This window comes from Capricornis sumatraensis, chromosome 8 (assembly GCF_032405125.1).
Source record: "Capricornis sumatraensis isolate serow.1 chromosome 8, serow.2, whole genome shotgun sequence".
Lineage (NCBI taxonomy): Eukaryota > Metazoa > Chordata > Mammalia > Artiodactyla > Bovidae > Capricornis > Capricornis sumatraensis.
The window spans coordinates 43,627,765-43,640,511 of NC_091076.1; the positions used below are offsets into that span (position 1 = coordinate 43,627,765).

Below are 12,747 nucleotides of genomic sequence, written 5' to 3' on the forward strand. Positions count from 1 at the left end.
GGGGGATTATGCAAGTTATTTTAAAAGCCTTCTCATTTCCTACAATTCTTTTTTGAGGACTTAAGGATTCCTCATTTTCATGTTGATTTCTGCTGTCATCAGTCATCAGCCCATGGCCTATCTACTTATTTTCTGTGATTATTTCCAGGCTCTGGTGTTTATGATTTTTAAGCTCTACTTGCACTACAACAGATTAAGCTTCCAAAGCAAAAGAGATACCCTCAGAAGCTGCCAAATCCCTGACATTATTACCTGCAAGTAAACTGTCTTCTTGGCACTTACCTGCCCAGAAGCAGGAACTCTCCGGCCAGCCCCAGGCGCCGCATAGCCATCAGCAGCCCTCTCACCGTCATGCCCTCGCAGAAGCAGGCTACCACCCGCGCCTTGGGCAAGTGACTCGTGAGCTTCTTGAGCAGTTTATCGAAGCTCTGCTCCCCCGCATTGCTATAGATTTTGTAAGAATGAGCGATGCAGATCCCTTCCTTGGCTGACATATCTTTGAAAGCTTCCATCCCACTTTCTCCATAGTTGCCTGTAGGGAAACAGAGAAGGAGAGGGGAGAGTGTTGGAGTCACGAGTAGCGCTGGAATGCGGTGGGGCCGGGAGTGTGCAGGTCCCCTGGGAGTGCTGGATTTGGTACTTGAAGAGAAGAAGGAGATTTTGTTCTTTCACTGATCTGCTTATTTGGACAATATACAATCAAACTACAGTAGGCATATACACATTGATCTATTAAAACTTTTCCACCGAGGGAATATCACAAACAGTACTAGCAATCTGGCTCCTCCTTTGATTCCAAAAAGCTTATACTCTAGTGTGAGATGATAGAAAATATTTACCTGCTGTTTTTTCATTCTGTCTCAACTTTCTCACCTCTGTTTCTCATTAGATGATCCTCTCACCCCACTGATGCAGATTTTTGTGTTTAAAGCCATAATATACAGATGCAAAACATATACTTTATGTAGAATAGATGTACAACTATCTTACTATTATATTTAACAGACTATTATCCATATATTTTATTCCTAATCATGATGGTTTATGGTTTTATTGCAAGTGAAAATTCCAGATCCTTGATTGAGATTTTAGCCTCATCACAGATAAAAGTATAAGCGCATTTAAAATATTTGAAGTTTTGTATACCATTGGAAAGTTACTGATTCGGGGGGAATAATTCCAAAGTATTTAGCAAAGTTCTGGGGTTAAGGACTGATGGTGATCTTTTAAAATTATGGAACGTGGGGATCAAGATTGACGACCAATTATCAGCCAGGAGGTGTATGAAGATATATGTGACCTCATTTAACTTTCAGAATAATATATTTAGACATATATTATGACCTCCTTCCACAGATAAGAAAACAGATGAGGCAGTTAGGTTTACAGTTGCCCGGAGTTACTATCCCCAGGAGGTGGAAAGCTGCATTCTATTCATGGATCTGTCTAAGACTGAAGATTCTACCCCCTCCACTCTTCTACCACTGACTTTTAGGAGACTCAGAAGTCCAATTATATCTGCATTTCTCTTTCCAATTTAAAGGTCATGATGCTTCAATTTTAGATATTTTTGGAGCCTTTTGAGGCCCTATAAATCATGACAGGTTCATTTTTTGAGCTTTCAAAAGATAAGGTGGGGAAGGGCGATTGATTTTAAAAATACAGGAAACAATTACAAGACAACTGAGCTGTGGGACCAAGCTGTGGGATAGAAATGGCCTATCAGTCAGGAGATGTAATTTCACCAGGAGGGGTTGATCTCAAAGGAATAAATGAGTACGAGGCATTCAACTGCACACATTTCACAATAAGACAATAAGAGAGATAATAACTGTGCCCTGTAACATTTTGATGTATGGAAAGTTGGTTCATACATTTGAGCTCAATGCTCCTTACATCAACTCTGTGATAAAGATACAATTGTCTTCCTTTTGCAGCTGATGCAACTGGAGCTTGCAATTAGCAGGTAGATGGCAGAGTCTGGGTTTGAACATCTGTCTTCTCCCTCCTAGCCCTATGTGTGCTCCATCATAGCATGTAAGCACACAGCAAATAAGAGCCTCAGACGTTGAGGGTGGGTTTTTGTGAAGTTCCATCCTTGTGAACAAACTGTTAAGGGCAAAGCAAAACTAGACCCCTGATAGCAGCTTGATCCCCAGCTAACAAACATCTGCATGTCTCCTTCTTCAGAATTAAAGCAAGAAGCCTCTATGATGATGGCAGGTAGGCAATCTAGTTATTTTTCAATTAACAAAGTTTAAAGGGCTCTTCCTGAAAAATGTGCCAAGGGAGCTACATTATTAGTCTTACACGAATCTGAGTAATCTATTTTTCTCTGATCATTTTTAGCCATTTCTGCTTTTCAATTGACTGTCTTGCACTTGACGGTTATATTAATGCTGGGACATTTGCAAAAAATAATTTGATGTTAGTGCATAATGATTGTGATGGCAATAATGAAAATTCTCAATATATTCATAGTTAAATAGAAAAAATACCTTTACAAAGTACTAATCTTTAGCATGCCTTCTAACAGCCTTGTTTAAACATTGTGTGTTTATACAGTAAGTTATATAGAAACAGCTTGTAATAGAGAACTGTGATTAGGTCTGGGTTCTAATTTAGCTTTTATCATCTCTAAGTCTCAGTTTTATTGCCTGAAAATCACAGATAACACAGCCTAATATATGGGTTTTTGTACATCATAATTTATGAATGTTAAATAGATATGGGCTGCTTTGGTGGCTCAGTGGTAAAGAACCTGCCTGCCACACAAGAGATGCTGGTTCTACCCCTGGGTTGGAAACATCCCCTTGGGAAGGAATGGCAACCCACTCTAGCATGGAAATGGGAACCCACGCTGGTATCCTTGCCTGGAAACTCCCCATGGACAGAGGAGACTGGCAGGCCACAGTCCAGAGGGTTGCAAAAGAGCAGGGCATGACAAAGACTAAAAAACAACAAAATATCTTATAGGCAGCCTGGACCTAATAACACTTCATGCGTGCTGAGTCGCTTCAGTCCTGTCTGACTCTTTCAGACCCTATGCACTGTATCCTGCCGGGCTCCTCTGTCCATGGGGAATCTCCAGGCAAGGATACCAGTGTGGATTCCCATTTCCTCCTTCAGGGGACCTTCCTGACTCAAGGATCAAACCCTTGTCTCTTGCGGCTCCTACACTGCAGGCAAATTCTTTACCCTGAACCACCAGGGAAGCCCCAATAATTGCATACATTGGGGTTATAAAGAATACTCTAGTTTAGTTAATATGCTCTCTCTTGGAGCAGCTAAAATAAACCATGGAGCAAATGGCATTAATCCTGAATATTAGACTAAAAAATAAGCTTCAACTAGTGAGGGTTTTCTCAGAGCAAAGTCCAAGCAATATTCTTTAAAATTAAAATAGAAAAGAGTTGTAATGTATGTTTAACATAAAATTCTGCAGAATACTAATTTTAAGTTCATAAAAGAAACCTACTGTAAGCTGGGAATTAAAAAAATGGGAGTATGTGCTCCAATAAAATTGGAAAGCTTTAAGTGTTTAGATTTTTCACCAGTTAATATAATGTCTATATTTTACAATTGTATATTTAAAAATAAAGGAAAAACTAAAAACTTTCATAGGCTTCTTGAAGAAAATGAAATTGATTCCAAGCAGGGTACAGAATGAGAAAAAAGGTGAGGAAGCAGAGATTTATTTTTCCAAAAAGGAAACAAAGGTGATGGAGAAAGGAAGATGTGGTGTAAAATAAGAAACTAGTCTGTGGCTTCATTTCAAGCCACTGGTTAAAGGAAGAAAGAATCCATTTGACATTCTTCTTCAAGTAGCAGACGCCCTGTGGCTGGGAATCATGAGAAGAAGATATAATCGTAGTCCGGTTTACTTTCAGCCCACATTAGTTATAGTTGTGATGATGCAAATATCAGTTATTGATTTTTCAACTGTATAAATCCACACATACACAAAGTTCAGTTCAGTTCAGTTGCTCAGTCATGTCCAACTCTTTGTGACCCCATGAACTGCAGCACGCCAGGCCTCCATGTCCATCACCACTCCCTGAGTTCACTCAAACTCATGTCCATCGAGTCAGTGATGCCATCCAACCATCTCATCCTCTGTCGTACCCTTCTCTTCCCACCCTCAATCTTTGCCACCATCAGGGTCTTTTCAAATGAGTCAGTTCTTCGCATCAGGTGACCAAAGTATTGGAGTTTCAGCTTCAACACTGCACAAGGTAGAAAACTTATTATGTAATAGAAAATATTATATAAGCAATCTTTCCATTGAAAATTAAGGAGAAAGACTATAGGTTGAGCTGTGGACGTAGGGAGAACTGACCAATAAAGGGAAGGGTATTAAATACTCCACTCACTATTTGGAAGTCAAGATAGACAGAAAACACAAGAGAGATGATTAACAGAATTACCTGAATCTTAGTAAATGAGACTAATAATACAATTATACTAAGATGGAATAATACATGTGAATTAAGAGATGTCTTATGCTGAAGCTCCAATACTTTGGCCACCTGATGCAAAGAATGGATTCATTGGAAAATACCTTGATGCTAGGAAAGACTGAGGGCAAGAGGAGTAGGGGGTGACAGAGGATGAGGTGGTTGGATAGCATCACCGATGCAATGGACATGACTCTGAGCAATTTCCAGGAGACAGTGAAGGACAGGGAAGCCTGGCATGCTCCCTTTCATGGGGGCGCAAAGAGTCAGACATGACTTAGTGACTGAACAACAACAACAAGAGATGTGTATTTTCCATAAACTAAAAAGTAGGCTTTAGAAAAGCAAGCATATATTCATACTGCTTAGAAATATGAAGGTGGAAAAACAGAAAAAACCCTAAAATTTTCTTTCTTACTTTAAGCCATTCTGTACAATATGATTTTGAAAAATATAAAGTACCAGTTTGATGAAAATATTTAAATAACATACTTAAAAGTTACTGAAATTGGAGAGTAGATATGGACAGTTTTAAATGGAATGCCAAGTGAATGTCACTGAATAAAAAAAATCAGCCTGCTGATAGGATAAACTTTTCCTATAATTTCCTTGAATCAAACATAAAATAGTAAAGATTAATTATTACTTTTAGATATCCTGGCTTATTTCTGATAAGAGAAACTAATATGAAATTATTACAAAACAATCTCAGTAATAAAAATAACTTGAGAACTTGGGGGAAGCTAATTTTGTAAGCAGTATTATTACAGAGCAAAACTGATCCAAACAAAACATTATATCAAACAACTGCTTAGATATCATTTTGTTTTGGTTCAATGTTTCTATCACATGAGTTAGATTTTGCTACATTGTTTTTTTTTTTAATTTTTATTTCTACTTTATTTTACTTTACAATACTGTATTGGTTTGCCATACATTGACATGAATCCACCATGGGTGTACATTCGTTCCCAAACATTTAAAACTTTAATTCGTATGCATTTTTTTCTATTTCAACCACAGAATGAGAACCTAATGAATGAAAATGTAAAATAGGATCAAGGTTATTCTTTTTCTTATATCAAGAAAGATACCAATCCTGAAGCCACAGCAGAATGATTAATTCACATTTATTCTAAGAGCAGATGCTCTACTTAAAATCAAATGAGTCATTTCATTTCTAGTATGCCAGAAAAACTTTACTATTGAGATGGTTTCCACAAGATGTTATACATCTAAATTAAAATAGAAAGTCCAGTTAATTTGTCTCCCTCCTGTCAAATGACCTCTACTTACTGTTGATATCTGCTTACTTTAATATTAAGCTCAAGGAATTTTTCTGCAAATTCGTCCCAACCTATGTATCCCTGGATACATTTGTCATTCAGTCTTCCAATAGAGAATTGGTTTTACTTGTCTTTGCTCCAATAAGACTATATACCTTCAGGAGATGTATATTATTCTTTTTTGTATCCTTAAGTCCTTCCTTAAAGGGACCTGGAAGATAGCTTGTACAAGCAGAATTTAAAAAAAAAAATAAGTGAATGAATGAGCAAGTACAAAGTTATCAACATTAAGAGGAAATCTGCCAGATGAAAATATTTGTACAATTAATTATCCTTCCTGAAATCAGAATTGCAACAGTTGTGTCTAGAATGTATCACATTATTGAATGATTATATATTATTCCACTAAAAACCTGGAATGTGAAGTCAAGTGGGCCTTAGAGAGCATCACTATGAACAAAACTAGTGGAGGTGATGGAATTCCAGTTGAGCTATTTCAAATCCTGAAAGATGATGCTGTGAAAGTGCTGCACTCAATATGCCAGCAAATTTGGAAAACTCAGCAGTGGCCACAGGACTGGAAAAGGGAAGTTTTCATTCCAATCGCAAAGAAAGGCAATGCCAAAGAATGCTCAAACTACCACACAACTGTACTCATCTCACCCGCCAGTAAAGTAATGCTCAAAATTCTTCAAGCCAGGCTTCAGCAATACATGAACTGCGAACTTCCAGATGTTCAAGCTGGTTTTAGAAAAGGCAGAGGAACCAGAGATCAAATTGCCAACATCCGCTGGATCATGGAAAAAGCAAGAGAGTTCCAGAAAAACATCTATTTCTGCTTTATTGACTATGGCAAAGCCTTTGACTGTGTGGATCACAGTAAACTGTGGAAAACTTTGAAACAGACGGGAATACCAGACCACCGGACCTGCCTCGTGAGAAATCTGTATGCAGGACAGGAAGCAACAGTTAGAACTGTACATGGAACAACAGACTGGTTCCAAATAGGAAAAGGAGTACATCAAGGCTGCATATTGTCACCCTGCTTATTCAACTTCTATGCAGAGTATATCATGAGAAATGCTGGGCTGGAAGAAGCACAGGCTGGAATCAAGATTGCTGGGAAAAATATCAATAACCTCAGATATGCAGATGACACTACCCTTGTGGCAGAAAGTGAAGAGGAACTCAAAAGCCTCTTGATGAAAGTGAAAGAGGAGAGAGAAAAAGTTGGCTTAAAGCTCAACATTCAGAAAACGAAGATCATGGCATCTGGTCCCATCACTTCATGGGAAATAGATGGGGAAACAGTGGAAACAGTGTCAGACTTTATTTGGGGGGGGGCTCCAAAATCACTGCAGATGGTGATTGCAGCCATGAAATTAAAAGACGCTTACTCCTTGGAAGGAAAGTTATGACCAACCTAGATAGCACATTCAAAAGCAGAGACATTACTTTACCAACAAAGGTCCATCTAGTCAAGGCTATGGTTTTTCCAGTGGTCATGTATGGATGTGAGAGTTGGACTGTGAAGAAGGCTGAGCGCTGAAGAATTGATGCTTTTGAACTGTGGTGTTGGAGAAGACTCTTGAGAATCCCTTGGACTGCAAGGAGATGCAACCAGTCCATTCTGAAGGAGATCAGCCCTGGGATTTCTTTGGAAGGAATGATGCTAAAGCTGAAACTCCAGTACTTTGGCCACCTCATATGAAGAGTTGACTCACTGGAAAAAACTCTGATGCTGGAAAGGATTGGGGGCAGGAGGAGAAGGGGATAACAGAGGATGAGACGGCTGGATGGCATGACTGACTTGATGGACGTGAGTCTGAGTGAACTCCGGGAATTTGGTGATGGACAGGGAGGCCTGGTGTGCTGCGATTCATGGGGTCACAAAGAGTCGGACACGACTGAGCGACCGAACTGAAGTGAAAAACCTGAAGGACACAACTGTACCACAGTCAAAACATCTAGATTATTTCCCGATGGCCTGGATATTCAGATAATAAGAGATTCTAATATTTCACACTTGAATGTCATTTAAAGCTAGATGCTTTCACTAGTACTGTTTGACCTGTACTCTTTCAGGTAGGACCTGGAAGCATTTGCCTCCATTTGTATAAAGTACACAATGAAAACAAGACTTGCTAAAGAATGACTTTAAATCTTTCTTTTAACCTAAGAGAGATTATTTATTTTAAATTTGTGTTTAAAAGCATAGGCATGGAACAATCCTTTAGTATGCAATGCACAACCACAGATAACTACTATTTCAGGAGGCGCCAATTCACTATCAGTAAAGACTGTGCTACTGTGGCTCAAACATACTTCCTGATAGATAATAAAGTATGGTGACATTGATAAGCTATATCCGGTAAATGAATTTTTTCTGGAAAAATGTCCATTGGAGGTATAATTCGAATCATAAATCTATGTGTATTAGAGAAACTGATCATAAGAGTAAAAGTTAAACTAACAGAATCATACTAAAGAGCCACAGATAGTTTTCTCTGACAGTTGTTTCCTTTTTTCCATTGTACTTTTACTTCTTCCACCATAATCAGACCTTCATTATCACTTACTTGGTAGCATAACCTCTTATCATCTCCTATCTTTCATTTGGGGGATCTTACTTCTTATAATGTTCCTTCATATGGAACATACCCCACAACTTCCCACTTATTTAGTTTTATTCATGATGCTCTTTCTACTTGGAGTACCTATTTCCCACTTCGCTGTGTTGAAATCTTACCATTTCTCTACATTGAATTCTTTCTGTTCCAACTCAACTGCACAGGGAGTAACTTAAGATGTAGATCATATCTCCCTAGTGCCACCCAGCAAAGGCTTGTGGGACAAAACTGACCTGCTCCATCATGCTTTCCAAGGATCTCCCTAGAGGGATAGTATAACCTAGATATTCATTTGACAAATGTTAGTTAATTAATTACATACAGGTATAATGCTAGGCACAAGGTAGACTCTAGATATTAAAGCATTGGAGCCTATTGCTCCATTTTATAACACTGAAGTGCACAATTTTTGCTATTTGTAATTGATAGAAAAGTTTATATTTCCTTCACTTTTGTCAGTTGGGGGTTGACTGCACCATGCAGCATGTGGGATCTCACTTCCACACGGAGGACCTTAGTTTCCAACCAGGGATGAAATATATGCATGCCCCTTGCGTTAGAAGCACAGAGTCTAATCACTGGACTGCCAGGGAAGTCCTACTCAGGGATATTTCGAACACAAAGATAAAATTTTGGAAGAGTAAATTTATTTGTTTAAATATAATCATCAAGTGGATGCTAAAAAAAAATGTAAAAACTGGACTTCCCTGGTGAGTCCAGTGGTTAAGAATCTGACTGCCAATGCAGGGGACATGGGTTCAATCCCTGGTCAGGTAAGATCCCACATATGCTGGAACGGCGAGGCTTAGGCACCACAGCTACTGACTCCTGCAAGCTCTGGAGTAACTAGTAACTCACTGTGACTAGAGAGTAACCTCTGCTCCCCGCAACTAGAGAAAGCCGAAGACCCAGTGCCGCCAAAGACAAATAATTTTATTTCAAAACATGTAAATCTAGTCTTTAAGAAAGTATTCACTTTAGGAAATGTAATTCACTTTAAAAAAATACTGAGCTTAGACTTCCACATCAAGAGGTTTTTCCCCCCCCCTTTTATTTGACCCAAATTATCTTTCTTTTTTTCAAAAAGGAAATTAAGATTCTCAATATAAATAATAATTTATAAATACATTCCAAGTGGTTTTTACTCCTGATTTCCTGTTGCTATTATAAACAGTATATTTTGTTGGCAACTACTGGTGAAGGAAAATGCTGCCATTTTTCATGGGAGTTACTGCCTGGCACGATACCATCCCCCAAAATATGTGTGGGCAGGATTAATCAGTGAGTGCCTAATCACCACTTCCCGGCCGTTCACAGGGCCATAAGTATTCATCAAGCGATCTTAGACAAAACTGCCCATATTGAGTGGCCTGTGTCTTGGTTAAGCTCGTGGTTAATTAAATAACCGGGAGCGAGAAAAGCCAGAGAGATAAACACCTCTTCTCATTCCATCCCCATCTCTTTTTGAAGTTGTTCCCCTTTTCAGAAATGTGTGTCCTTCCCCATTACAGCCACATGCACAATGGGTAGAGCAATTCCAAACTCTCTGCTGACTCATTGCTCTCTGTTTACTTCCCGGCACAAGACCATACAGTTCTTCAAGGCAGATGTTTCTCTCCTCCAAACAAAACAATGCAACACATACTCTCATCCACAAATGATCACAAATGCCTTTGCCATGAAAATCTTTGCTAACAGATTTCCAAGTTTGGGCCACTTATTTCAAATCTTACCCTGGAGTCTGTCTATAACATGACCCACAGAGCAGATTATTCACTGTGAGGCAGGACATTATTGAATTTCATCCAAGATGTTTTATTATTAGAAATACTAGGAGGATTTCATTCTGCAAACTCACTGGAGACGTTATACCAGGCAGAGAGTATATAAGCAACATTTGAGCAATAATCCAATAGATCATTCAGAAAAATAAAGCTAGTATAGCATAACAGTAATTTGGATTTTGAAATACACACAGAAATAGTAATTATGAAATCCTAACCAGGGATATTAGAATTTGTCAGAAAAGTATGTGCCAAGTGCATTGCTGAGTGGTATAACGTGTTGCTGAACTTTTTGTTGTTGTTGTTGGCTGCCAGGCATGGTGCTAGAAAATGAAATTTGATCTTCAGAACAAAGGTACAAGTTGACCATACAAATCCATTTTCATGACAGATGTCATGAAATCAAATAAATGAAATAAAAATATATGGGAGTTGGCTTGTGTAAAAATCACACAAGTCAATTATAGCCAGTGTGAGTGCCATCTTTGGTTCTGTAATGTGGGTTGCTGGGGGTTGGAATAAAAGATTATGATAACTAGCCCTTCCAGTAACTCTTCATACAACTGGGTTGAACTGAGATAGCCAAAACTGAAAGAGAATCAAAGTTAGAAAAAGGACCAAGTTTTAGAATTTATTTTAAATTTCTGCCAAGTAGAAATGCCAAATTGGAAATTGAATGACATTCTGTCTCAGAAAAGAGAAGTTAAAATTGGAAGTATTTGAGACCATCGGAATATGGACAGCGACAGTAATAGATGAGCGTGTAGGATGCAAAAGGAAAAGAGAGCTGCTTACACCCTAAAGAATTCCAATATTTACGCATTAACTGAAAAGACAAAGCTATCAAGGACAACGGAGAAGAAACCAAGAGAATGTATGGCTATGGGAATGAAGATAACAGCGTGTTTTACTTTCTTCTGGACATTACCAGTGTGACTACTAAAATGAGATGGATAGTGGAAAAAATCCACTGATTTTGGCAACAGTCAAAGCCATAAAGGAGTAGACTGTGAGTAAACGGGAGTCAGAGAGTGAAGACAATATATTTATACAACTTTTTTGAGAGATGCTTGGTGATGGACAGGGAGGCCTGGCGTGCTGCAATTTATGGGGTCGCAAAGAGTCAGACACGACTGAGCAACTGAACTGAACTGGCAGTGAATAAGAGCTAAGCAGTATGATGATAATAGGAAGAGAATGTGGAAGCCCAAGGAGGGATTTTATTTCTAGATATGGGTACCTTGTGTGTGTGTGCTAGGTTGTTCAGTCATGCCCGACTCTTTGCAGCTCCATGGACTGCAGACTACCACGCTTCTCTGCCCATGGAATTTTCCAGGCAAGGATACTGGAGTGGGTTGCCATTTCCTACTCCAGGGGAATCTTCCTGACCTAGGGATCAAACCCACGTCTCCTGTATCTCTTGCCTTGGCAGGCTGATTCTTTCCTACTAGCGTTAGCTGGGAAGCCCACAGGGTACCTTAGGGAAAGTTATTAGACCAGAACATGGGGCAAAGTAAGCACTCACAGTACCTGACAGTTTTAATCATCATTATCAACAACATTTACCTAGATCCTGTGGAATTAGCTGGTAAAAGGTTAATAGTATGTACCAAATACTGCACTAGTCACTCCAAATTAAACTAGTAATAATAACTCTTACTTCTATTATTTAAACCAACCAATCCTATGAGGTAGCTATTATTTCCCACATTTATATTACAGAATGTTTACGAGGAAATAATTTGCCAAATAATTGATATCTAGTGAGTAGAAGAGCTCGACTTTCACCGTTCATCTGTTAAATTTCAAAGTCATGCTCCTTTCATTTAGTACATTATTGCCCTTAAAGCACTGAGAATCACTCAGTTTAGTTCAGTGGCTCTTCCAAAGGCATTCACCCACCACGAAGTGTTTCATCTGAATCCAAATCCAGATACTACCAAATAGAATCTCAGCAAACATGTTATTTAACAAACAGAGCTCTTTTGTCCCATTTCTAGAAATATTATAGACATGTATTATTTAGTACTAAATGACCCAATCCGCATCAATACAGAGAACTGATGTTTAAATATCAGAGTCTTCCTACAAAATATACAAGGCTTAACTATAGCTTTTCTATAGAAAAGGCCTGCAAAATAAGAAGAGGCTTCTGGAAATAGACATGCCATCACACTTATTATTAAATACTTAACTAAATCTTCATTGCAGAGGAAGGAAGGACTTCAGCGACACAGTGGGAACAGAAAAACCTGGTTCTGCTGTTAAACGGGTACAGTATTTTAATTGTTACCTTGCTGCTGCTGCTGCTGCTGCTGTTATTTTAGTCACTGTCCTGTCTTGACTCTTTTGCAACCCCACAGACTGTAGCCCACCAGGCTCCCCTGTCCATGAGGTTTTCCACACAAGAATACTGGAGTGGGTTGCCATTTCCTTCTGCAGGGATTGAACCCAAGTCTCCTGCATTAGCAGGCGGATCTTTTTCACTAAGCCACCAGGGAAGCCCCAATTATCTTGTTAGTATAACTTAAACTGAGATTTGAAAGTGAAAACATATCAATTTATTAATCTTCTGAAAAAATAACAGTGT

At 38.8% G+C, this 12,747-nt stretch overlaps 1 protein-coding gene across 2 annotated transcripts in view; it reads right to left on the reverse strand.

Moving 5' to 3' along the window:
• Nucleotides 1-12,747, reverse strand: part of GRM5 (glutamate metabotropic receptor 5) — a 622,492-nt gene that overhangs the window by 388,999 nt on the left and 220,746 nt on the right. For both annotated transcript variants that reach the window (XM_068978087.1, XM_068978086.1), the window contains exon 2: nt 283-532. In XM_068978087.1, the coding sequence (XP_068834188.1) occupies nt 283-532 (250 nt within the window). The remainder of the gene's footprint in view (nt 1-282; nt 533-12,747) is intronic.